This window comes from Urocampus carinirostris, chromosome 6 (assembly GCF_059441175.1).
Source record: "Urocampus carinirostris isolate Australia breed hairy pipefish chromosome 6, RoL_Ucar_1.0, whole genome shotgun sequence".
Classification (NCBI taxonomy): Eukaryota; Metazoa; Chordata; class Actinopteri; order Syngnathiformes; family Syngnathidae; genus Urocampus; species Urocampus carinirostris.
In genome coordinates this window covers 10,397,622-10,423,533 of record NC_142354.1, presented here as the reverse complement: position 1 = coordinate 10,423,533, position 25,912 = coordinate 10,397,622, and the positions used below count along the sequence as shown (strand labels likewise).

Here is a 25,912-nt window from a genome sequence, read left to right as displayed (position 1 = left end):
CACTGTGTTATTTTGGCTTTCTGTTCTGACACGGAGTGTGACATGCCGCATCGTATCTGTCTAAATGGAAACGAACGTGCGGTGTTGTAACATAAATGTCAGTCTTAGCGCCTTCTCAAAGATTTAGGAATGTCAAAATTCTGTAGCGCTCTTCTACGGGGAGACTGATTATACGGCGAACGTCATCTGCAGGAGTTCCAAATTGAAAGGTTTTCGAGCACGGCTCATAACCGCTGTGGATTTCTCTTACTATGATCCGGATTTAGCCACCAGTAGTAACTGTTATGTCTCCATACTAGGGCAATACAACGCTACCAATTAATCGCTAAGCTCCTCTTCTGCCACTTTTCGGTTCAACACGCTCCTGGACATTGTCTCAGAGAGGACCCCTATGTTGGCTTCTTAGGGTTAAAGTCCTTCTTTGCTGGTCAGTCTCAACTTTATTTTCCACAACCAAATAAACACACTAAATTCATAAAAACGGCAAGAGTTGAACACTGCTCTTCAGCAAACCTCCAAACCATCCTTATCCTATTGAGAAGATTTAGCTCACTGTTCTTTCTGTTGTGTTACCCAATATGTGATGGCAAATAGCCAGTTTTGTTTCTTGCACAACACAGAAAATTGGCTTCTTCCGTGAAAATACAATGTAAGAAGTAGCTTGTTTTCTCTGTGGGGCGGCAGAAGCTCAGAAGGTAAAGCGCTCGTCTTGGGATCAAGAGGTCGCAGGACCGATTCCCGGCTACCCCGTGTTACATGTCGAAGTGTCCTTGAGCAAGACACTGAGTCCCTAATGCCCCCTATAAGCAGGTAGTTGCCTTGCATGGCTGACGCTGCTATCGGTAGCTGAGTGTGTGTGAATGTGACTTGAAAAGCGCTTTACAAATGTAGACCATTTACATTCAGGAGGAAATCATTTTTGATATTACAGCAAGCATGTGTCAGTTAGGTTTTGAGTAGCGAGCATTGAGAAATTGATAAACCTTTGCTGGAAATCAACGCTCCCTTATGCGATTGTTTTTCATCTTGACTTCCATCTGCAAAACCACTGTCAGAACTGATACGTCCACGTCAGGCCGTTTCTACTTTAGTGCAGACTAATTTCAGTTAGTGTTTCCTGGATGATGTCACCATACACCACCTGAGACACCCTTTTTGTGTCTGCGGCTAGCACAGCATGACTAAAGCCACATCATACTTTCCAGGTGACAAACCTTTTAACAGGACTGCAAAGTGCTTGTGATCATTTGAGAAGGCTAACGTTGTCCAGACCGAGCTAGGCATGAGGTATGAGTCTCATTCAAGACCAGAATTATCCTTTTGGTAACATGCCACAAAAAGATGTTAAACCAAACTCATCCACTGCTTAAATAGTCACCCGGTCCATCTGGCAAGCTTTATGAAGTAAAAACACAACCTGTCAGTTCCACTTAAATAAACAAATGTCGGCTTTACATGCTAATAAGGGCACTTCAGAGAAGCAGGGAGATTGTCCAACCTTTCTCCACATGTTTTCCTCCTTCATTAGACTCAGTTTTACGGCGTCCTCGTTATGTCAGCCTTGTTCAGCAAACCTGGCTACTGCCACTCCCCTTCAGAAGGTTTTTCTGATGGACTTGGAATGTGTTTTTTGTTTACCCGGGTAAAAAAAAAATACAGTTTTCGATTAAAATGAAAACTAAGTAGAAAAGCAGAAAGATTCCCAGTGGAAGCTAAACAAGCTAGCACAAGTATCTGTTTTCACACTTTTGTCTACATTTAGCTTGATCAATTTCTTACTGTGCCAAGTAGGAACCAAAAAGTCACCAAAAATTGCACAGGTTCTTGATTTTGTAGATGGATGTTGCTGTTACAAGAAAGGCGTCCTATTTTTGCAGATGATCATGACTCTAGATTTGAAGAAAATTCAATAACAAAGCCAACACCAAGCTTTAAACGCGTTCTGTTGCTAAATATTGATGTGTTTATTAGCTAAGCCATTCTCGGTGCTTGATATGCTCTCATTAATCTTGCAGACAATTAGTTACAATTTGAAAGTATCGGACCTCACCTAACCCAACTCAGGATCGATTTTATGGTAACGAAGATGTTTTCTGGATTGATATGAAACCAATGATGTGAAGTAAGGTCGACCAATTGGTTTCGTCAATCTGTCTCGAAAATAGAAGGGCCCACACTTTTCAATTCGCAAGCCCAGTTCAGATGTCGATGCAGTTTTTGTTTTAAGTCAATTCAAATTATGTTGGTTGGATTGACATTTTCATTTATCCATTGTTAAAATCAAATCAGGTTTTTAGATACCTTTATACAAGTTGATGCTCAGCCTAATCTTATTTCCTCCACTGTTAGTTTTTGGTTTAAGTGAGTCATGTTAGTTGTGTTGAAATTTTAATTTATTTACTATAAGGTTTCAGAGAGATTTTAAAGTTTAATTTGAATTTATAACAAAAAAATATTTGTTTCTTTTCGCAATATTTATCATTTTTACGCCGATGTTTAAGCTTTTACAGCAATTCAATATCGGTTTTAAATATCAGCTATCGGCCTTCTCCTAATACTAATAATCGGTATTGGCCCTGAAAAACCTTTATCCGATGGACTGGTTTGATGGATCTTGATTGTCTGGTGCTATCAATTGCTCAGCTAACTGACAACTAACAATATCACCTCAAATTAAATTCAAACTTCTGTCAATTGCAAAAATGGATGAACCTTATAACTTTTCCATCAGGGGCTTCCAACAAATTTTTATGCATTTGAAACAACCCCAAAATAATCCTGTCTTCACCTTTTATAAGCAATCGCTTGCGGTGTAAAACCCATCACACATTTCATTCAGGTGACCTGGTGGAAAAGAGAAAGTCAATAAGAGTACTACATGACGTGGCGCGATAGTAGACACCCTAATAAGAAGAAAAAAAACAGCAAAACCTGTTCCTTCAAAGGGTTCTTCCACCAAAAGTCATCATAGGTACTACCGATTTAGATTTCTAAAAACGGAATACAACAGGAAATCATCCAGTGATGGAATCAATAACAATATTCCTAAACTCAAGGAAGCAAATCTGAATATAGGTTTTAGATCAGGGGGTGGTGTAATAATAGTCTGTAGTCTGTAGAATAATCTGTGGTCTGTGCAGCCCTTTGAGACTCCTTGTGATAAAGGGCTATACAAATAAACATGACTTGACAAAAGTTCATCACATGGAAGAGCAGTACAACGCTTTAGCTTAGTTACTCCGCAACATCCAAACGACCACAAGCAAACACAAAGCCATTTTGTCTTCAAGTATTTGCTGTTATATTAACACAATTATCGTTTCCAGATGTTTTTTAGTGCCTCCCTAATTTGGAGTTTTGTAGAATGGTGGCATATTTGTGCAGAATAAGCAACTTTAAATACTAAATACCTAGGAGTATGTGCATGTTATTTTTTCTTACTTTTAGAAAAGTGGTAATTACACTGCGTGTGAATCTGAGCAAATATTAAACTACCAGTTTAGTGTTCCTCTGGAACGACTGTTTTTTTTCACCTTACATAACTTTCAAAGTTAAAACAGATGGCAAATTCGGACGCTATTTGAACATTAGCAAGTGTTGTTTTTTCTCCCCAGGAGAAACATTTTCTTGACTTTTAACATTCCTTCTGAAATTGCCAACAATATTATTGGAGACCTTCCTCTGATAGGATCAGGTAGCTTTCTTTCCACCATTTGCACACTTGTCGAAGCTTTGTATCATCGGGGGATTCAAACCCAGAGCTTCTGTCGGATTTTCCCTTTAGTAATGGTGTTTCACATAGAAACATGTTAAACAAGCCTTACGCCATCAGAAGGGAGAAAAAACAATTTGTCTGACTCATCCCCTTTTCCTCACGGAGATTTTAGAGTTCATCACAAAGTGAAGTCTGTGTGCGAGTATATTCCAAGAGTTTTTTTTTGTTTACAATGAAAATAAACAATGGTGATTGTGACTCGAGATTTCAGAAGATTTACCCCACTAGCAAATTATGATAATTGGTGCTTATCGTGACGAAGAGTTAGTGATATACCGGTAGTTATAGATAAACCCAAAATTTTACGTCTGCAACAGAAAATTCTAAAATATTTTCGATTCCAACATTTGGCAAAAATTATATTGTGAATTGTTGCTCAGAAATAACAAACTTGAATGAAACGATGTGTAGGAGAAACAAGTCACAGAGCACAAAAGCTTCTCTCAGTTATCGAGTCCTAGTAAGCCTTTTGAGAATTATTTGTTCTGTTGTGTTTTGTGTTTTTTTTAAATCACATCTGTTGTGAATTTAACGATCACAATCGTGAATAGTGCAAATAAAGAAAGAAATATTCCATTGCCACAAACCCAACGTCCTATTCTTTTAAATTACTGTAGAAATATAAAAAAGTGCGGCCCAAGTATCTCAACCAGACCCAATTGTTGAAATTACTAGTAATCAATTCAAATTGCGGCCCCCGGTTTGCGGGTAAGAGGCCCCTGCCTTAGTATCAAGGTTTAATTAAAGTGTAGACCATGAATTGTGGATTAATTTATTACCGATTGAGTATTTGTGTAGAGATTTTTTAAAAGATATTGTTTTGATATGTTCTTACCAGAGATTTTCTTTAGGAAACCCTGATATGGCCCAACTTCACCCAGCCCCTAGATCCGGTGGCCCCCAAAGTAAAATTTTGAGACCCTGTTTCAAACCGATTAAATTCAAATTCACAACACTTCAGTGATTTTTTTTTCCATCCCCAAATGTACTTAGCAGACATAAGCAACACCCCAGTACCAACGTGTTTTGGATTTTGGGCTTACATTTTATGCACGATTTAGCTCGAACAATCAAAGACTAAAATTGAATGGTATTCAGGCCAATCGACCGTGGTCCAAATTGATTCCAAACATAGTCATTATTGTGTTTACTTTGTCTAAATAAGTCAAAATGTACCTCTGCAACTCGATGAAGACGTCTTTTGGACGGAACCATGGCATCTTTTTAACCTCTTTTTAAAACATCTTCAACCAGTTTGTTCTGAGTGGGAAATGTTTTGGGTGCACGGACTTCCATTTCGAGCTGTTTTTCTGCATGGCGGACCAAAAAAAACAAGCATTTACAGCTCACAGGATATGATGTCGTCTCATGTCCCCCTGTCTATGTGTGCAAGCTTCTAGCGCTGCAATCAAGTTTTGGAAGAAGACAACTTCCTGTCTTGCGATTTGTTATCTTCGTGCTCTACATAACAGAAAAAATGCTGTTTGATGATCGTGCACATGATGTAATTTTAGCCGGCTTGTCATCCGCCTGCCAAGCAGCTGGTTTGCTATGCAAACGCGAGCGAAAGCGATTTAATGCTTCCTGCAATAAAAGCGACCGTGAGCCCTCGATAAATTTCAACAGGTAGAACATTGGGCCCATTTGGTTGTCCTTCTGTGTGGATTGGGGCGCATTTTGCAGGCCATTTTACACGGTTTGCAAGTCAAGTAACAAACCGCATAAAAAACCTCAAATTTTCGTCATGGTTTATGAAACAATTGAGTTGCTAAACTCCATATTTGAGTTATAATTAAAGCAAGACGACTTGGTCTTCCTCAAGATGACTCATTCGATTTTAAGAAAATATTTTGGTACAGGCCTCATCAGTTTGCCGGTATTTGTAGCTTGTTATAGCAAATAATGAACTAAAACCAAATCCCGAATTAATACGTTTTGTTTATGAGTAGTGGATAATAATGCAAAAACGCAAATTTTCTTTTTTCATTAGCGTGAACCCTTGTTTATCTCGAGGCTTACATCCCAAAAAGAACCCATGCAAAGCAAAATCAGTGAAGCGAAAACCTTTTTTATTTCTCATTGTCTGTGCAGAAGATTCGTCAGCATTACGGGTTCTAGAGAAACTTGAAATCGAAAAAAGCGTTTGCCAAGCTATTTTGCGTATGTGTAAATATTGAATTGCAATATTACTGACGCACAGTACATATACACTGTATCAGAAATTAGGTTTTTAGGAGTCATAACAGACAATAAATTGAGTTGGAAAACACACATCAGACACATACAAACTATCTAAAAGCATTTCAATAATTAATAAAGCCAAATTCCTTTTAAACTAAAATTCATTGTATTTATTATATTGTTCTCTAGTTCTGCCATACTTAACATATTGTGCAGAAGTCTGGGGCAATAATTACAAAGGTTCACTACAAAGGTATTAATGTATTACATTCCTTTTACTTTATTATTGTTTTATTTTCAACACAAGGATACTGCTGGAAGTGTGAATTTCCCTACGGGGATGAATAAAGTATCTATCTACAACCCCTTTTTATCCTCCAAAAACGTGCAATTAGAACCATACACTGGGTAGGATATCGAGATCATACTAATATTTTATTCCTGCAGTCCAAATTATTAAAATTGGATGATTAAGTACATTTTCTCTTCACAACTGCTATTTAAGGTCAACAAAAACATAATGCCAGAAAACATCCAAAAATTATTCATTTGGAAAGAGAGGGAAATTATAACTTAAGGGGCTGTCGTAAATTCAAAATCCCAAAGGCGAGAACCACCAGGAAAAGTATGTGTGCGTCTGTGTGTGGAGTCAAACTTTGGAACAATTTACAAGACGAGATCAAACAATGTCCAACTATTCACTTGTTCAAATTTAAATACAAAAAACATTGCTGGCAGAATACAGAGATGAAGAAAATGGCGTATGATTGATACTAGAGATTGGAAATACTGCGTTTGCAACTATAGTTAACCTTGTTGTTATTGTTACTGTTATTATATCGTAACTGTTAGTATTGCTATTGTTGTTATCATCATTGGTGTCATGATATTTAGTGACTAGTAGCATTATAATGTTACTACGATGATTAGTGTATTGAATATGTGACTATTGTTATTGTTATAATTGTTGATATCCAACCTATATAATATGTATATCCGTGAGACTGTTAAATTAGACACAAGAGGAGCTATCTGTAAAATGTATTTAATAGGGAAGATGAAGGGGTAGGGAAAATAAGCGTCTGCTACTTACTACCCCTTTTCGAACATGATATGTTAACATTATTTTTGTTCTTAAGTCATTGTTATTGTCCTGTTTTTATTATATAATGTTCGAAATAAAGTTTTCATTCATTTATGAATTCAGGTATAGAAAAAGCGAAGAGACTGTTTAGACCAGGGGTGTAAAACTCATTTTAACTCGGGGGCCACACGATAGAAAAAACATTCTGTCGGGGGCCGGACTAGTAGATTAAAGAGAGATAGATATAAATAAAGAAATAAGAGAAAGAAAGAGGGAAAAGGAGAGAGGGCGGGACAAAGAAAAAGTGAGAGAGCGAGAGAAACAAAAGAGATAAAAAGAGAAGTCGTGAGAGAGGGGGGGAAGAAAGGGGGAGGAAGAAAGAAATCCAAAGAGAAATAGAAAGACAGAAGGAGAGAAAAGAGAAAATAAAGCGCGAAGGGCAGGAAGAGAGAAAGAGAAAGAAGGAAAATGAAAAAATGAAGTTAGAGAAAAATACATTAAAAAGACACAGAGAGAGAAAGAGACAAAGAGTAACAAAGGAAGAGAAAAAGAGAGACACAGAGAGTGAAAGAGACAGACAGAGAGGGAGAAAAGGTGTGGAAGAGAGAGAGAGAGAGAGTTAAAGAGATAGAGAGTGAGAGAAAAGGGAGGAAAAGAGAAAGAGAGGGAGAAAGTAAGAGAGAAAGTAGGAGAGAGAGAGAGGGAGAAACTAAGAGAGAAAGTAATAGAGAGAAAGAGAGAGCGTGTTAAAGAGATACAGAGAGAAAAGGGAGGAAAAGAGAGAGAGGGAGAAAGTAAGAGAGAGAGAGAGAAAGAGATAGAGTGAGAGAACCAGGAGGAAAAGAGAGAAAGAGGGAGAAAGTAAGAGAGAAAGTAGGAGAGAGAGAGAGAAATAAATACAAGTACAGTGTCTTTGTTCAAGGCACCTGGCTTTGGCAACATCAAGTTGACCTGCAGCTTGTTTTTCTCTTGCGCTTCTCTGAGTGTTGTCTCACGGGCCGGATTCAAACCCTTAGCTGGCCTGATCTGGCCCGCGGGCCGCCTGTTTGACACCTGTGGTTAAGACGGTCAGATTCCAGAACACATGGGCGATGCAAATCGCTGAAGTAGCAAGACAGTGAATTCTCGTGCCGGCGTGATGAGGGGGCCCTATCGTGGCTACGGAGGCGGAGCTAAGGTGAAGGCTAAGCGGCGAGCGGCGTTATAAGCCTTCGGTACCGTCCGTAATCATGGGAAATGTGAACTCTCTACCAAATAAGACCGTCGAACTGGCTGTGCTGGTGAAAAACATCAAAGCGTACAGGGAGTGCAGTTTGTTGTGTTTTACAGAAACCTGGCTCACGTCTAGCATCCCGGAAGCTAACGTGGAGCTACCCGGCTTCAGCGCTGTTAGGGCAGACAGAGACACAAAAGCCTGCGGGAAGCGGAGAGGAGGTGGACTCGCTATCTACATGAACATGAGGTGGTGTATCCCTGGGCACAAAGATTTCCATCTGCTGCAGGGACGTCGAACTTTTGGACTAGCGTGTGTGACATCATCCACTCCGCTGTTGCTAAACTACAACACAGCACCCCAAGGCCATCCTGTTAATAAACAACAAAAGGATACTGCTGGAAGTGTGAATTTCCCTACGGGGATGAATAAAGTATCCATCTAGATTCTGATAAATACAAATGTGTTGGTGTTACACTTGCAAAAAGTTTGTGTTTGTTTATACAGACAAAAATAATTTGGCGATGTAAAGGCGCATGGTGGACTCATGGATTAAATGACTGAGTTAATGACAGTCTTCAGGATGATCCCGGTGGTTGGCAGTCGTTCACCGACTTCTTGTTAAATGAGAAAAAACACATAAAGATGCAGAATTCAAATTAGGATTACCAGGGCCATCGCAGAAATGCACCGGAAACGCCCAAGCTCAAATTTAAAAGCAGAAAAATCAATACACAAAGAATTAGAGGTAATTTTATTTTTTTTTCAATTTGTGGTTGAGGTCAGTCTACGGCAGATGTTTGGCTCAGCTGTTGTCACAAGGCCTGGGGATTCAATTAATCTGTTTACGTTTTTCGGATTTCGTCAAGTCTTCGTCAACATCAAGTACAGGCCGTTTTGAAGCGAATGGGTGCCATTGATAAATGAGTTCCAAAAACTTCTAAGCTGGCAATGGTATGTTTCTGGCACATATATCTTGGATGCTTCTAATGAAAACCACATGATCATGATGAGATGCGAGGGCTTTCATCTAAACAGGACGCAGAAAGAAGGAGTAGAGGGAGAGCGAGCAAAACAGCCAATGTCCGATGCAATCCCAGCCCAAAACAAATATGCAATGCTTTCCCACGTTTTTGCATCCATGCAAATGCACCACAAAAACCAGATGGCTGTGCTCTACAGTTTCTTTTCCACTAAACCTGACTGTCCGAGGAGTAAAAGTCACAGGTCAGGGGGTTTCAAACTCAGTTAAACTCAAGGGGTGCGTGGAAGGGAAAAGAGACTCACGATGGCTGGACTAATAGTTGAGAATGAAAGAGAGAGAGATGTAGAGAAATATATAGAATGAAAGAGAGAGGAAAGGGAAAGAGTAAAAATAGGAAAGAAAACAAAATGTGAGGGAGAAAGAAAGAGATAAAGAATGAAAGAGAAAAAGATAAAGAGAGATAGAAATAAATGAGAGAGAGCAAGAAAAAGGAAAAAAGAAAGAGAAAGGGAGAAAGAAATACAGCTACAGTTGCTTTGCGAGTGGTGCCTGCCTTTGGCGCCATCCAATGCAGATATCTAAAACTGCATCCCACTTTTGTCTTGCGCTTCTCTCTACATCTTCTTGAGGGCCTGATCCAGCCCGTTGGACGTTTGTTTGACACCCCTGAGCAAGAGGCACTGTGACCATGGGAGGGGGAAAGCATAAACCAAATAACTCAAAGAGAGGGAGGGGAGTAAGCAGTGAGGAAACAAGTGAGGGACGGAGAGGAAGAGAGGGAGTGGACAGCTGAGAGAGGCGAAAGGCAGAGAAGAAAAGACACCATTTGGGACTTGACAAAAGAGGGCAGGTACCAAGGGCAGGTAAGAAACTTTTTCTTTTTTTAAGTCAATGTCAGTTAGACAGACACCTGTACAGCCAATGCCAAAGTTTGTTTCCGTGGCGACCAACAAAATGAACTGCCCATTCGCTCCAAAACAGTCTACACATGATGTAATACAAAATCACTGCTATTCGAATAATTTGGATCGGCTATGGATCCAATTGTATAATTGATTGTGCATGATGAGTTCAGTCCGGCCACACCCAGGTGAGAACAGTTACATGCCTAAACTAATGTGGTTGGGTGAGGTGGGGTTCAAAATTGGGGGTGCAACTTCCCATTTTATCACAAAATGTTAAAATTTTCAACATCAACACCGTCAAATGTCAATTACTGTTCGTGGTTTTGATTCATGTTTGTAGTTATGTCATTATTTCAGTAAGTTAGGTTCTTTACTCTTGCTGTAACTTGTTGGTGTTCATCATAAATCTATTTAGTTTTAGGATCAAAATTAGTTTTGAATTTTTATTGTTCTAGAAAGCCCAAAAATGTATTACAGTAATCCCTCGGTTATCGCGGTTAATGGGGACCAAAACCACCCGCAAAAAATGAAAATGCGCGAAGTAGCGACGCCCCTTAAAAAAATGATTTAAAAAAATATATATTTTAAAAAATTATTTTATTTTATTATTATTGTTCTTTAGACCTGCGAAGCTCTGAACCTACGAACGTGGAACCACAAAGTAGCGACGCCCCTTCAAAAATGCTTAAAAAATAAATAAATATTTACCGTATTTTCCGCACTATAAGGCGCCCCTAAAAGCCTTTATTTTTTTTCAAAAGCTGACCATGCGCCTTATAATACAGTGTGCCTTATATATGGATCAATATTAAGTCGCAAAGTCTTGCAACTAAAGCAAGTAGCCGCCGACTAGATTTTCCCCCGAAGGCGAATTCGTCCGCGGTGTATGCGGGGATTTATATACCGGCGTTTCATTTCCTAACCAATGTGTCAATCATCATTTGAATCAGTCACTATTGGCTAAAGTTATTCGGAGGTAAAGGGGGCGGATCCTTTTTATCATTTACAGGCTCACGTAGGCTAAAGGGGCGAAACAAAGCCTGCAATTGGCCGAAAAAGATGAATGTGAATCACAGGTTGGGTTGCACTACGGCATAGAGAAAACATGTTTTACTATTCTGTATTTGTAAATATTTTACTCTGCTGGATTTACGTCATTCACGGTTGTAAGAAGACCATTTTCCCCCGAAGGCGAAGTAGTCCGCGGTGTATGCTGGGATTTATATACCGGCGTTTCATTTCCTAAACCAATTGGCCGAAAAAGATGAACGTGAATCACAGTTGGGTTGCACTACGGCATAGAGAAAACAATTTTTACATTTAAACTAAATTCAATTCAAAGTGTTTATTGTCATATGCACAGTAAAGAACCCCATTTCCCTGCACAATAAAATTCTTACTTTGCTGTCCACACAGTTGCCAGCAAAAAATAAAATGGAAACTAAGAAATGTTTGTTTGGTGACAACGTATGGACACCGCATCCGCACGTGTCTACGACACGTATTTGCTTCTTTGCAAGCTTTCGGAATGTTAAGGGGGTAATAAGTTTGACTGAACTATCTGACTGTTTTGTCGACGTTCCCATTGTAGCGCCTTATAATCCGGTGCGCCTTATGTATGGAAAATATAGGACCAAAAACGATTTTTTGGGGGGTGCGCCCTATAACTCGGTGCGCCTTATAGGCGGTACCGTATATAAGCCGCATGCGCCCACATGTAACACAATCACAAAATTAACCCAAACCCGACTTTGAGTCCTGCGATTGTAACTGAATATAAAGTACACAGTCCAAAAACCACATCCGGCAAAATGAACGGAAAATGATACCATAGTTAACGTTTGATGCAGACCTGCAGAGTCCGGGCACCCGTTGAAACTAATCCAAGGAAAAAAAGTCTATATTTCCAAAGGTAAGGGTGGGAAAAACATATATCCACTATTGTCCGCCGCGACAACAGGTCTCACTCACCTTCACCCCACTTCCCGTCAGCCCGCGTTTGCTCCGCCCCTCTTTTTTAATTCGCAAAACATATCAGAATAAGTGTCTCAAATAAATACATTACAAAAATAAACAGGTGCAAATACATATTATACATGGTTACACATATTTACAAAGAAAGACGGTACACCGAGAGTTTTCAAAGCTTTAATAATAATATTATAACTTTCATCCCAAACCGTGCCTGTGAAGGGTAGCAAAACGCTACTAGCAACACACTCGCAACACAGTAAGCGGTTTTGTTAAAAAAAACATACCGTGCTTGTTGAAATCGCGTCCTCATCTTCCTCCTTATAACTGACGTCATCAAAGTCGTCTTCCCCAGTATGGGAACTAGACTTTGTCATATAGATGTTGTCCCACGCTCCCTTATTCAAAAACACGCTAACAACATGCTCGTAAAGTAAAGTTTACATGCAATAGCTGTTTCCTTCTTTATCGGACTGCTCGATTGTTTTTAGCTTGAAAGCTGCGTCATGTGCCTTTCTTGAGGATATGTCTACGCTAATTTAATCCGTGCACAAGCTAAGAAATTGCAGTCTTCCTCTGAGCATATATTCCACTGGTCTAAATCTTACCTTTTGTACTCGAGCGACGCTGGCGGCTGTTAGAAAAATTACATAAATTGGCCACATCACTGGATAAGCCGCAGGGTTGAACGTTTGGGAAAAAAGTAGCGGCTTATAGCCCGGAATTTACGGTATTTTATTTTATTATTATTATTTTTTAGACCCGCGAAGCTCTGAACCCGCGAACGTGGAACCGCAAAATAGCGAGGTCCCACTATATCTAAGTTGTAGGAAGTTCTTCCCAATTAAATTCACCACTGGGAAACACTACCTTAATTTCTTTACACAGCCCATAAATTCTACATAAACCTTGCACTAATATGCATTTTTAGTAACTTGTTTAAGTGTACGGTAGCATGCACCTGTCCTCTGAGGAGTGACTTGCAAGGGAGATGAGACGTCAAAGAACAAATGCCATCAAAATTCATGCCCGCTGTCATTAATCAAGAGGGAAGACATGCAATGGCAAAGGGAAGCCACCAGACAGCGGTGTCAGAGTCATTTTTAAGCAGATTGGTTGTGAAACATGGCAACAATTTCAAACATTCACAAGCACTTCACCAAAAATTGAAGCAGATTTTAAACTATTCCTTCGGGATCAAAAATACCTACCGAGGTCAGAAAAAAAATGTACAAGAGGATTTCACAGAAAAGTGAATATGCAATAGGTAAAATTAAATTTAAACAATTAGGAGTTGGACAATATCTCCGTCTGTGAGTACAAAATTGGCATGAAATTCTGTTCCAATATTGTTATGCCTCCATTGGCCACTTTTTTAGGTTTACTGCCATTGAAGGGGTCACAGCTGCAGTTCTCATGATGTATAATATACACTTTTTGACCACCAGATGTCACTGTATGGTTTGGTGCCACCAAAAACCAGTCCTACAAAGCACAAGGAAGAATACAAACTACAGAGAGTAAAAGTGACCAAATCGCAGTATTTTTACCTTTTGGTTTTTGAGACGGTGGACAATCATGTCAGCTCTCTCAAGGCGAACCTTATGTAATGCAAAATAAACATACATTTTTCAACCTTCAACAGTTTTTTTTTATTATTTAAATACCACTCGGAGGCACTTAACAATACACAGTGTCTCTTTTAAGTTCAAAATGAACTTCAATTGTACTTAAAATATATGACCATCAATGCTTAGGCAGACTCGTTTAGAATTTTCCTTTGCAAATAAGAGTGAATGCGTATCTACAATACTAACACTATAACGATAATTGTAGCATGATATTCATTTAGGAGGGCTATCTCAAAGTTAGAAGGTCTGTTTCCCACACGCCGGCATAGGATTTTGCCGGGCACGCCCTCAATCTTCAAAACATGCAATTTCAATTAAGCAAAGACTCTAAATCAGGACCGTCCATATGTTCTCATCCAAGAGCTGTATCGAAAAGAAAATGGAAGGGCTGGGATATATAAATGGATGTGTCTGTTCCCAAATGAAGGTCTGGATGACTGAGAGGGAAAAGGAGAGCGAGTGTCAGGAAAGGTTCATATTTAGTTTTCCTGGCAAAATAAAATCTGATGCCAAGTTTCTTTCAAAATTCTTGCAAAATGATTCATGTGATATACATATTTTTCATGACTGTCCAAAAAATGAAATGAAAATAGCCTACTGTTTTGGTTGACAGGTGCCTGGCTGATATTTTTCCCCAATTTGCAAAGTGCATGTCTTTCACTAGGTTATGTAAGCATGCACATATTACCACTTTCTGCAAGCTTATTGGTGAAAGTCTTAGTACAAACCACAGACCCTCCTCAAGTTTTCCCAGGAGAGGCCCTGACAATAGGGTCTTTATCCTTTCTCTGGATTTTCAAACACATCGTCCTTTTTCCCTAAACTATTCCTTTCCTGCCTTACTAGCATGAAAACAAGCACGAGAAAAGATAATTGTGATGTGCCTCATTGAAAGCAAACCTTTTGATAATTCCTGGATAAAAAATACCCAAACTTTATTTATAGGCCTCGAATTGGGTACCCATTCACAATTTATAGAGAGTTGCAATAGAGTTTTGATTTCTGTACAGTTGCTGTAACACAGTTTACATACTAGTTTGTGGATATTTGACTACTGGCACCAGACATAGTGATGCATTTTTCGGTATTATTATCTTGGCTGAGAGTCACTCATGCGCACAAGCTCTGTCGTGAGTGGTAACATAAAGAAATGATGGTGTTAATATCAAGTAGGCTTACCAAAACTTCTTAAGTTTAAGGAGTATTTTAGCCTGGATACAGAGAATGAATAGATAACATCCAAACTGTGCAAGCAGACCTTGCATTTCATGGCAGTACGTTAGTGACGCACGAACATTTAAATAGAAAGCACGACGGACAGAGTCTGACTCTTAAGATTCAAGTAACATTTAAGGAAATACAATTTTAATGACATGTATTGTACAGTTTATAAACGTATATTTCGATCTAGAAGCGAGCCTGAATGTTATGCATTCGGATTGGCTGCACTCACCCCTCTTCTGCCTGTGCGACAATGATGTTGCGGTCTGAATTGTACATGTACGTAATACAGACTGACCGATGTGGGTTTTTTAGGGCCGATACCGATTATTAGTATCAAGATGAGGCCAATAAGTGATAATTGGAACAGATATTCATTTGCTGTAAAAGCAAGAACCTTTGTTATAAATTCAAATAAAACTTTATTAGCTGTCTGAAACCTTTAAAAGTAAATCAATTCGAATTTCAACATAACTAACATGACTAATCTTTCACTTCGAGAGAAAAACAAACAGAACAGGAAATAAAATTAACCTTAGCAGGAACTCATATAAAAAGGGGGGGGGGGGGTTTGGGTTTTTTTAAGGGTTATTGATCTATCTTCGTTATTCATTATCCATTATCCGTTATCGGTCAGTTCATAATACGCTACAAAGCCTAGGAGCCGGGACACTTACTCTCAGCCAAAAGGCCAAGCTAAGGTCCTAGCCTAAAGCTTTGCTGCGATCATTGCGAATGCACCGTTCCCGGAGGTACTGCAATACCAGGCCGATGCGTGGAGTGGACAGAACAAGCTCTTATTCCATCTCCGGAATGCAAAAATCAAAGGCCAAGCTAAGGACCTAGCATCAAAGCAAAAGGCCAAGGCTCAATTATGATGAACTATACGGCCAAGCTAAGGACCTAGCATCAAAGCTGAAAAATAGCTCCCTGAAACTTTTTACAGTAAATTAGAATTTCAACACAACTGTCATGACTAATCTTTCACTAGCACCATACAGTCACGGTGAAGGAAATAAAATTAGGAGTAGCAGCAACTCATATAAAAGGTACATGAAAATATTAAATAGCTCCCTGAAACATTTTACAATTAATACATAAATATGTCAGAACAACCAACATAACTTAAATTAAAACAAAAAGTGCATCGAAATATCAACAAAGCTGGCGAATTGAAACGTTTAGGCAATCCTATTTTAGAACTAGATTGGCGAACGAATGTTGACAGCTAATCACTCAGCCTTCCACTATAGCGTGCTTTTGTATGCTCACTCTAAATCAAAAACACAAAAGCTTCATTGACCAACTAATGTTAATATAATCATTTCCACCGGAACGTGCTTCCAGTCTGCAGCGTGTGGTGTCCGGAAAGCTTTTCTTTCAGTGGCTCCGCCCCCCGGTCGCTCCTCCAATGAGAATGCCCGGGGTTTTTTAATATATTCAATCGACCGATAGAATTAATAAAAAAGCTGATACAGATATACGTCAAATCCCCATATATCGGTGCCGCTAATCTGCCCTGCCGATAATCGGTTGACCTTTACTACGTAAAACAGCTTGAAGAACCTACATTACGTATGCGCGAGTCTTTTTTATTTTGAGTTTCTCTGAAAGCCATCATGTCAACAAAACGCTCTGGACCAACAAAAGCACCATCAGCACTGGCCAAAACGCAAAGAAAGATGCTTTATATTGCCAACAAAGTTGGACTTCTTAAACTACTAAACTTAGTTAACTTCAAGCAGCCGCTTTGTTTTTCATAACAACCACATGATGGTAACAAAATATGATCCGAAGTAAAAATGTAGTGTTCATTTTTAAAATAGTAATTTTACAGTACAAAAGTTCTTTGTAAAAACAAAATATGATGTACACAGGACTTGTATTTGTTTAACAAATGCTCGAGCATGTAAATTGGGTTTGTTGTTTAGTTTCAATGTTTAGAGGAGAATTACATAAATAAATAAATGAATAAATAGGTGTTTGTACTTCGTGAGTTTTGAATTTTGCAGGACCTTTTTGGAAGGCAATCCCTGCGAATAATGAGGGATTACTGTATTTTAAATACAAAAGTTGCCCTTTTTCATATCAATACTGCTCCTTACACATCCCAACAGGATGTCCATTTAATTTAAAAAATTGAGGAAACATCTACAAATTTGAAGTTTGATGAAAATTGAGACAGACAACAATTAATGAACAAAGAATTGTATTTAAACAACATTTCTATGAAGAGTGGTATTGGAGTGTGTTCAGCTATTGGAATTTGGAAGAACACCAACAAGCCCACAAACCCAAAACACATGTAAAGAAAAAAAACATGATGTGAAAATCCCCAACATTAAACAATTGTTGATGTTTCTGCACTTCAGGAGCATGAAGGCCCCGACTGGACTCTGCTCTGCCTTGGCGCTGCTTCTTCTGATAGGAGTGGCGCTGGGCCAAAGGCCTCGGCCCAGGAAGCCCACTAAACGCCCTAACACGCCCAGACAGCCATCCGTCCTCCAACCCGAACCAAAAGAGCCCACGGACTTCCCCCCAGTTATCCTGGGCCCGCCGTCCCCCTACCCCGACTGCCCCAAGGAGTGCTTGTGCTCTCCGAGCTATCCCAACTCTCTCAACTGCGAGAACCGGAACATCCGGGTGATTCCTGTCATACCAGCCAGAACCCACTACCTTTACCTTCAAAACAACTACATCTCAGAGGTGACGACGGAAGCTTTCGTCAATGCCACGGATGTCCGTTGGATCAACCTGGCAAACAATCGAATCCATCGGATAGACAAACAGGTAGGACGGCTTCCTTTGGCTGGTTGCGAAACACCCTTAGGGTTGCTGCTGTTCGATTTATGTCTCTTGTGTAGGTGTTCCAGAAGCTCCCTGCGCTGCTGTACCTCTACGTTCAACGCAACCAGCTGAAGGAAATCCCCTTGGGGCTCCCGACAAGTCTGGAACAGCTACGCCTCAGTAAGAATCGTATTTCCAAAGTACCTGCAGGTTCCTTGAGTAATATGGGAAACCTGACCTTACTTGACCTCCACCACAACCAGGTACAATCCTCTTTTCTAGTGCAGCAGTGTTTGTGTCTTCTGTGCACCTCGTGTTAAGATGTATTGGTCTTCCTTGTCAGTTGAGCGACAGTGATTTCAGCAAAAACACCTTCAAGGATTTATCCAACCTGATGCAGCTGAATTTAGCCCACAACGTGCTCCAAAAGATGCCGGCTGGAGTACCTAGCAGCGTCATACAACTGTTCCTTGACAAAAACCGCATTGAAGACATCCCAAAGCAAGTATTAAGTCTGAGAGGTTAAACAGAGGTTATCATTAGGGCTTCAACGATTCGTCGTCAAACACAATTTTGACGACATGCATTGTACAGTTTATAAATGAAGTTTTCGCCATAAAAGAGCTTGAACGTTATGCCAGGCAGACAAACGTATTTCAAATAAAATACATGTAAGCCAAAGAACAAATTTCAGTTGATTTCAAACCGTTAAGAATGGTTAAATACCTTTGTTACAGGCTTTGCAGCTGACCACTGTACGTACTTCGCATAACGTAAATAATATTATATACTGTTCCATTTCTGTTAATGAGACAGTTCTTGGTTTACAGGGATGATAAATGTTTACAGAATTTTAATTTATCATTTATTTGCCTGTCACTAAAAAATGGACGGAGGTTTATGTAGTCATGGATTTATGTCTCAACTGACACAGCACTGTACCTAACCGGTCTTAGATAGGGCATTTTTATTTATTTTTTGTATGATTCCGCAGTAGGACATTGTCAGCTCTCGCTACGTCAGCAGAGCTGACAAAATCCTGAAAGACTTATTACACTCTGACGACCAACTTTTTGAACTGTTCGACGGTTGAGAATCAGATCCCACAAGGTCCGAACAAACAGACTGAGGGATAGCTTCTTCCCCAAAGCTATAAATACACTTAACCGAAGTCGTGAAACACAGTTTTAAAGTGCAATGTCCCTGTTCTAAGTGCAATACCCCAGTATTTGAATGATAAATCCTGGTTAAATGCAACATTCCAGGAATGTGCAGTTTTTTAGATGCTTTGGACTTGTTTCAAAAACAGTTGTGCAGAAGAAGTATTTTATTTGCAGGAAAAGTACGTTGTTTTATTTTTGTATTGTTAAATGTTTTTACATTGCACTGTTTACTTTGTTTACACATAACTTGTGCAATGGAAAATTTCTCAGGTGTCGCGTTGACTTGTTACAGTTTTGAGTGCAAAATCCCCGTTGGGTATAGGTTTTATTTCAGATGTTAAACACTTCATATTAGAGGTGAACACTTTATATTTTTCTATTTTTTCTATTTGTGTCTTTAGATTAGATACTGTAATCTTGTTGTAGCAATACAATAATAATGGTCAGAATATGTCAAATATAACGACATAAACCATGTTTTAATATATAATGAAGCTTACAATGTTGTATATGAAAGTGTGTCAACATTGTTCTCCTATTCAGAGACTACTTTCAAGGGTTCTCCCACCTGGCTTTTGTGAGGCTTAATTACAACCAGCTGAGTGACAAAGGCATCCCCAAGAACGTCTTTAACATCTCCAGCCTGCTGGACTTGCAGCTTGCCCACAACCAGTTGGCCTCCATTCCGCTTTTTAGCTCCCGCCTAGAACATCTGCACCTCAATCACAACACCATCGACCGTGAGTCCCTTTTTTTTCTCACTGGAGGTCACAAAATGAAAACATTAAATCTCAAATTGTACAAGTTGAGTGAAAGTAGACACATAAAATATATACTTTGGAATGAACAAAACTAAACATCTTGACTTATCAACTCAAGCGGGATACGGTTATAAAAAGGAATGCTACCAAAACTGAAAAAACATTTCAAAATGCCTGATAACATGAACACTAATTGGCTTAAAATAACAACTTGAAGAAAGTTAAATATATCAGCTCATTATATTCTAAATTAAAAAGTGAACGTTTTGAAAATTAAATATTTTGTCACTGTCATGTGATAAACACTTATCTCCAAAGTTCGTTTTTTTTTTTTCAGAAGCATTGGTAAATGGTGTGCATTTATATAGCGCTTTTCAAGTCAATGAAGACGTCCCAAAGCGCTTTCCAATGTGCTTCACACTTACCCATTATCACACACACACCAATAGGGAGTCAGCCATGCAACCCTACCTGCTTATTGGGGGCATTAGGGATTCAGTGTCTTGCCCAAGGACACTTCGACATATAATGCGGAGGAGCCGGGAATCGAACCTGCGGATTAAAAAAACAAAACCTTATTATTATTCAATTTTTGGGAGTTTTTTTACAATAAAGAAACAATAAGTTGGACATCAACAGATTTAGATAACAACTACTCTTTAAAAGACTACAATAACATATTGAGGGACGATTCCAAAAGCGATCCGAGTCACCTCGTGCTCGTCCCCGCATTTTTCTTTCAGGTTATTTGTTAGTGTAAAAAGAAAATGGTGAAAGTAAGAAAAGTGTACTATAACTGTAGACAGTCGTTATTGACGCCGACCAGAAACGCAAAACAATGTACTCCACGGAAATAGAACCTAGGTTGCGGCGGTAAGAGCGTCGAAACCTGACCAGTAGTGATAGTGATGACGTGGAAAAAGGCATTGGATTTGAACCCATTATCACACTTCCGTGTTATACGTCGAAGTGTCCTTGGGCAAGACACTGAATCCCTAATGCCCCCAATAAGCAGGTAGGCACCTTGGATGGCTGACTCCCTATTAGTGTGTGTAAATGGGTAAGTGTGAAGCACATTGTAAAGCGCTTTGGGAGGTCTTCGTTAAGTTGAAAAGCGCTATATAAAGAGCATTTACCATTTACATACTTACAAACGTAACATAAGGAGCTTGATGAAAGCTGCAACGATGACACAAGCCAGGAGATGGCGGTTGGGAATATATAAATTTCCAAATTCTGTACAGCTACTTTAATATGTGTGAAGAAGAAATCAAACTTCCTCCGTCTAGAAATAAAAATGTTCGTGTTTGGCTTGTTTTCGATGTACAAAAGCACTTTGCTAGCGTCTTTGAAAATTTGCTATGCGCAACTCTAATCGAAACACCAGTTGAACCTCCAGTAATCACACAGTATGGTTGTGTAAAATGAAAACATGTTATTAAGGTTGCTAGACCAAATAGTTTAGACTTCATCTGTGTAAACTAAAACCGCTGGGGTTGGCTACATTAAACAGCCTTTAGCTATGACCAGACATGGGGACTTGAGACTTAGTGACTTGGACTCGAGTCGACTCGAGTCGCTGTTTTTATGACTTGTGACTTGACTTGGACTTGGCAATCTAAGACTCGGGACTTGACTTGTGACTTGACTTGCCCAAGAAAAAAATACTTGGGACTTACTTGGGACTTGAAGGTGAAGACTTGAGACTTACTTGAGACTTGCACATGTGTGACTTGGTCCCATGTCTGGCTATGACGCTAATGTAACAAACATTTCGCCATGTCAACATTGGGCCACACCTTTTTTCCCTTATGCATGTTTATATCTTCCACGCAAGTACAATTGGAAATTACTTTAGAATCAACTTGTAGTGTGAAGAAACCCTTGATGGGTATCAAAAGCTTGTACTTCTCACCCACAGAAATCAACGGCACGCTGATTTGCCCTAGCAGCTTGCAGGCCGATTATAGCGATCCAAACAAGGAACCGCGGCTCAGGTGAGTTGAAAACACAAAGTGGAGAAAACTTCCGGACAGAACGCGGCATGCCGAATCACGCCGAGCGTCTGTTTGCTGCAGGTACCTGCGCTTGGATGGAAATAAGCTCAGTCCCCCCATCCCCCTGGATGTGATCATGTGCTTCAGACACCTCCACTCCATCGTTGTCTGAGAAAAGTCTTCCCCAGGGCAGGAGTTTCTAACGCTCCCACGCCTTCGCTTCACTCGATCACTGTCGCCCAGAGCGATCGGCGGTCTCGTGCCGAAACCGCCGTCAATCTAGGGAGGTTTCGCTCGTTTCACAGGTAGCGCAATGAAAAGAATTAGGTTATACCTTATTGCTTGTCCAAATGTATCAGTGCGTAATGGATTTTGTGCATATTCCTTTTGTTGTTGTATAAAGCTTTGTACAAATAAGTGAATAAACAGTGTCTTACATAAATCTTCCTTATATTTTTCACAACATAGAAGCTACCATATTTTCTGGACTATAAGGCGCACCAAAAAGACAAATCTGTCAGAACCAGAACAGATACAGGACCCAATCGCGTGACGTTCTCACACAAGCCTTTATTTTACGGGAAATGGGGAGTCGTGCACGTTGGGCAGCCGGGCTGGCGTGGAAAGACGGGAAGCCAGAGACCGATGAGATCGATAACAAATCAGGATAACGAAAATAAACAGGAGAAACTAGACGGGATACAAAAACTGAAGTAACTAACAAACAGGACAAAAACAGACGGAAAAAAAAATGAAACCCGAAATTAAACAGTACAAACATAAACGGGAACAATACTGGACAGGAGATATCACAGGAAAACAGGACTGAGTCAGAACCCACGTCTTGTGGGGCAGAAGTTCATTTGACGGGCTGACAAAAAAGCAAGAGAGCGCTGAGCTTAATATAAAAAGAAAGCCAATCTCGCGACGAGCCGCAGCTGGCACCACATGGGCGGGGCCAATTGGGCACCATGGCAACCGTGACACACTCGGGCGGGGCCAATTGGGCACCATGGCAACCGTGACACACACGGGCTGGGCCAATCGGGCACCATGGCCACCGTAACACACATGGGCGCGGCCAATTGGCCACCATGGCAACCATGACAAAATCAGCCCAAAAGTTGCTGCACCAAATAGAAAAAAAAATATGTATGACCATACTACCCTGAGAATGCCCAATCACTTTGGAAAAAAAAAACTGATTTTTCTGACCAGTATTTTAAAAGAAAAGTGAATTTTCTGTGCTAGTTTTGTATTTAGGGAGAACTTAAACACAGTGACATGCAAACTTACCTCGAGATGATGCTATTGAGTCATACCTAAGACTTATAACATGGGTAAAAATGGCGGCGCCCTCTGTTGGCTGCGGCTGCATTGGCTCGCTACAACGGGTCAGGTGTATCGACATTTCGTTCTGTGTACAATGTTACAAAGAATGACAATACAAAGGAAATTATTATTATTATTACTGACAGAGTATACAACTCTAACAAAATAACAAGTATATAAAAACAGAATTGCATTCGAATGAATGGTCATTATACAAAGGTACGGCGAAAATAGAGGGCTTCTCCTTTCAGGGTAAGAAAGCGATTTAAAGAGCGGGTCGCTAGCTGCAAGCTAGCATCTAGTATCCTGAAGTTAAGCCAGGTCTTTGGGACGATTAAAATACAACCGTCCCGAATGTAGCGGTTCTCACGAGTGGTAGCTTCAGGTCATCCGTTTCATGGGTAATGGATCTTGCGTTGGTGAGTAGCCAGGCTCAGCAGCGGTGGCTTGTGAGGGTTGCTACCATAGCCGTAGCAGTGAGCCGGACCTGCAGCCTTGCTATTGCCTTCTCTCCTGATGCCACTTCACCTGATTCACGGATGCGATAACGTTCCATAGATGGGGAACACCATTTCTTTACGCTCTTATGACTTTCCTCAGAGACCGATTTAATTGATGAATTTTTTTTCAATTGCGTTAAGGCTACCAATTGTCACATTGAGTGTCGTGTGTTTTGGTGGTCAGTTGTTTTCCCGCCCACACACAGTTCAGTTCAGTATCACAGTTGCGCAAACGCCTCGTGCAAACTTTGCCTTGCCTTTATTGCCAAGTGCCGTTAAAACCAGGGCCAAGAAAACCCGAACGGTGACAATTGTGGTTGGCCAAAGACTCTATCACTCAAATGACAGAGGGAACAAAACATGGAACTATAAATCTGTAAAAAACAAAAACAAAAAAAAAACGCAGTGTCTCGCGATTAAACAATTTCACAACATCACATAGATTTCTGTTAATCGTGCAGCCCTAATATATACCAGGGCTGCAACCACTAATCGATAAATCGTTTATTAAAAGTGTTTGCAACTGATTAGATCAGTGATTTATGTGCCATAAGTCAATGGAAATAAGAGTGCACACAATTCCGTTGTGACAGAGTTGTAGTACCACTTTGGCCTGGCAGAGGGCGCCAACCCGTCTATATATAAAAAGTTACCTTACATTTTAAAAAAAATATATTTTTTAATTGAACATTGCATCATTACAAACAAAATTGCCATAAAAATGTCAACTTTGTAGAGTTCAACTGTTTCACAATGAAACAAAGTTAACATTTTCAAGGGAACAGAAAGTAATGCATGAATAAAAAGAAAAAATCTGATGAGTAAATAATAAAGTAAAAAGAAAAATAATAAACAAATGTTAATTTCTACATAAGGGTTGTATTATTAAACATCTATATATATATGGCATATGTTAAATGAGCTCCATTTGTATAGCGCTTTTCAAGTCACTGAAGACCTCCTAAAGGGGCTTTACAACGTGCTTCACACTTACCCATTCACACATGCACTAACACAACGAAAGCAGCAACAGCCATGAACCTGGACCCTTCGACATTTTACTACGAGTAGCCGGGAATCGAACTTGTGACCTCTCAGTCCCAAAATATAATAATAATAATAATAATAATTTCCTTGTATTGTCATTCTGTGTAACAATGTACACAGAACGAAATGTCGATTGCACCTGACCCGTTGTAGCGAGCCGATGCAGCCGCAGCCAACAGAGGGCGCCGCCGACCACTTTTTAAGTCTTAGGAATGACTCGGCCGGGGCGCGAACCACCGACCTCCCAGTCTCAAAGCGGGCGCCTTACCATCGCGTTTTGTGATTTTTAAGAGATTGGGTTATATATTTTTTTAATTTGCACAATCATAAACTGTGTAACTACTACAAAAATAAGCCAAATGAAAGTTAACATGTTTATTTTCAAGGAGAAGTCACGAACAATGCAGTTTTGCCAATGCCCTCCTTTCACTGCCATTGACGTCCATAGAAGTCAGTGACAATGAATGCATCAATAATCATCCATAATGTCCTGAACCGTCAATGGCAGTGTGGTAAATGTTACAAAAACAGGGATGTGTTGTTTTTCAACACCATAACTTTAAAATTTGCATTGAGCCTATAATTTTCATATTGGGAGTGTTAATCATGACAATGAAATGTATTGTGCTTTCTTTTTTCCGTTTAAGTCCAAATATAATATGATCTGTGCAAAGGTGGTAGGAAGAGTAGCTTACATATTTTTCAGGTGTATAGCATACATTTGTATGTATTTTTGTTTATTGTCAAGTTGATTGACAAGCAGGGCAGCATGGCGGCGCAGTGGTTAGCGCGTGTGCGGCACAGTTCTGAGGTCATGGGTTCAAATCCAGCTACGGGACTTCCTGTGGGGAGTTTGTATGTTCTCCTCGTGCTTTCGTGGGTTTTCTCCGGGCACTCTGGTTTCCTCCCACATTCCAAAAACATGCATTTCAGGTGAATTGACCGGTCCAAATTGTCCCTAGGTGTGAATAAACGAGCGAGTTGTCTGTCCCTGTGTGCCCTGCGATTGGCTGGCAACCAGTCCAGGGTGTCCCCTGCCCACTGCCCGAGGATAGCTGGGATGGGCTCCAGCACCCCCGCGACCCTACCGAGGATAAGCGGTGCAGATAATGGATGGATGGATGGATAATTGACAAGCACTTGGATTTTTTATTGTTTTTATAATACAAATTATTTTGTTTTTTTGCCCAATATTTTTCTATATGTCCAACAGTTCAAGACTGGAATAAAGAGAAGGAAATTAAAAAAATTATTGATTGATTAAAAAAATAAAATGATAGAAATTAACCGATTATCGATTATGAAAACATTGTTAACAACGGGAATCAAACCTGGGTGCCAGCTGTGACAGTGTCGGCT

At 39.9% G+C, this 25,912-nt stretch overlaps 2 protein-coding genes, 1 long non-coding RNA gene and 1 pseudogene across 3 annotated transcripts in view; 2 read left to right on the top strand and 2 right to left on the bottom strand.

Moving 5' to 3' along the window:
* The first annotated feature begins 9,971 nt into the window (after positions 1-9,971).
* On the top strand, positions 9,972-22,116 carry prelp (proline/arginine-rich end leucine-rich repeat protein). Its single transcript, XM_088337812.1, has 7 exons — positions 9,972-10,101; positions 17,339-17,756; positions 17,831-18,016; positions 18,097-18,254; positions 19,460-19,656; positions 21,599-21,674; positions 21,756-22,116. Exons 2-7 carry the CDS (start codon positions 17,343-17,345, stop codon positions 21,844-21,846), a joined length of 1,122 nt encoding a protein of 373 aa, XP_088193938.1. The 5' UTR covers positions 9,972-10,101; positions 17,339-17,342; the 3' UTR covers positions 21,847-22,116.
* LOC148363777 (U2 spliceosomal RNA) lies at positions 15,697-15,839 on the bottom strand (annotated as a pseudogene).
* Positions 18,673-25,912, bottom strand: part of LOC148363774 (uncharacterized) — a 21,484-nt gene continuing 14,244 nt past the window's right edge. Inside the window, exons 2-4 of the long non-coding RNA XR_015850689.1 lie at positions 22,971-23,091; positions 20,149-20,229; positions 18,673-19,677 (exon numbers count right to left, since the gene is read on the bottom strand). This is a non-coding gene — a long non-coding RNA (uncharacterized LOC148363774). The remainder of the gene's footprint in view (positions 19,678-20,148; positions 20,230-22,970; positions 23,092-25,912) is intronic.
* il20 (interleukin 20) overlaps positions 23,411-25,912 on the top strand; it is an 8,873-nt gene continuing 6,371 nt past the window's right edge. Inside the window, exon 1 of the mRNA XM_088337303.1 lies at positions 23,411-23,425. Within this exon, the coding sequence (XP_088193429.1) occupies positions 23,411-23,425 (15 nt within the window). The remainder of the gene's footprint in view (positions 23,426-25,912) is intronic.

What these genes read in the sequence shown, in the direction of transcription:
- prelp (XM_088337812.1), top strand. Translation starts at nt 17,343, where the DNA reads ATGAAGGCCCCGACTGGACTCTGCTCTGCCTTGGCGCTGCTTCTTCTG. An exon ending in CAATCACAACACCATCGACC is followed by an intron (nt 19,657 to 21,598) that starts GTGAGTCCCTTT and finishes TCTCACCCACAG; the next exon opens with AAATCAACGGCACGCTGATT. An exon ending in AACAAGGAACCGCGGCTCAG is followed by an intron (nt 21,675 to 21,755) that starts GTGAGTTGAAAA and finishes TGTTTGCTGCAG; the next exon opens with GTACCTGCGCTTGGATGGAA.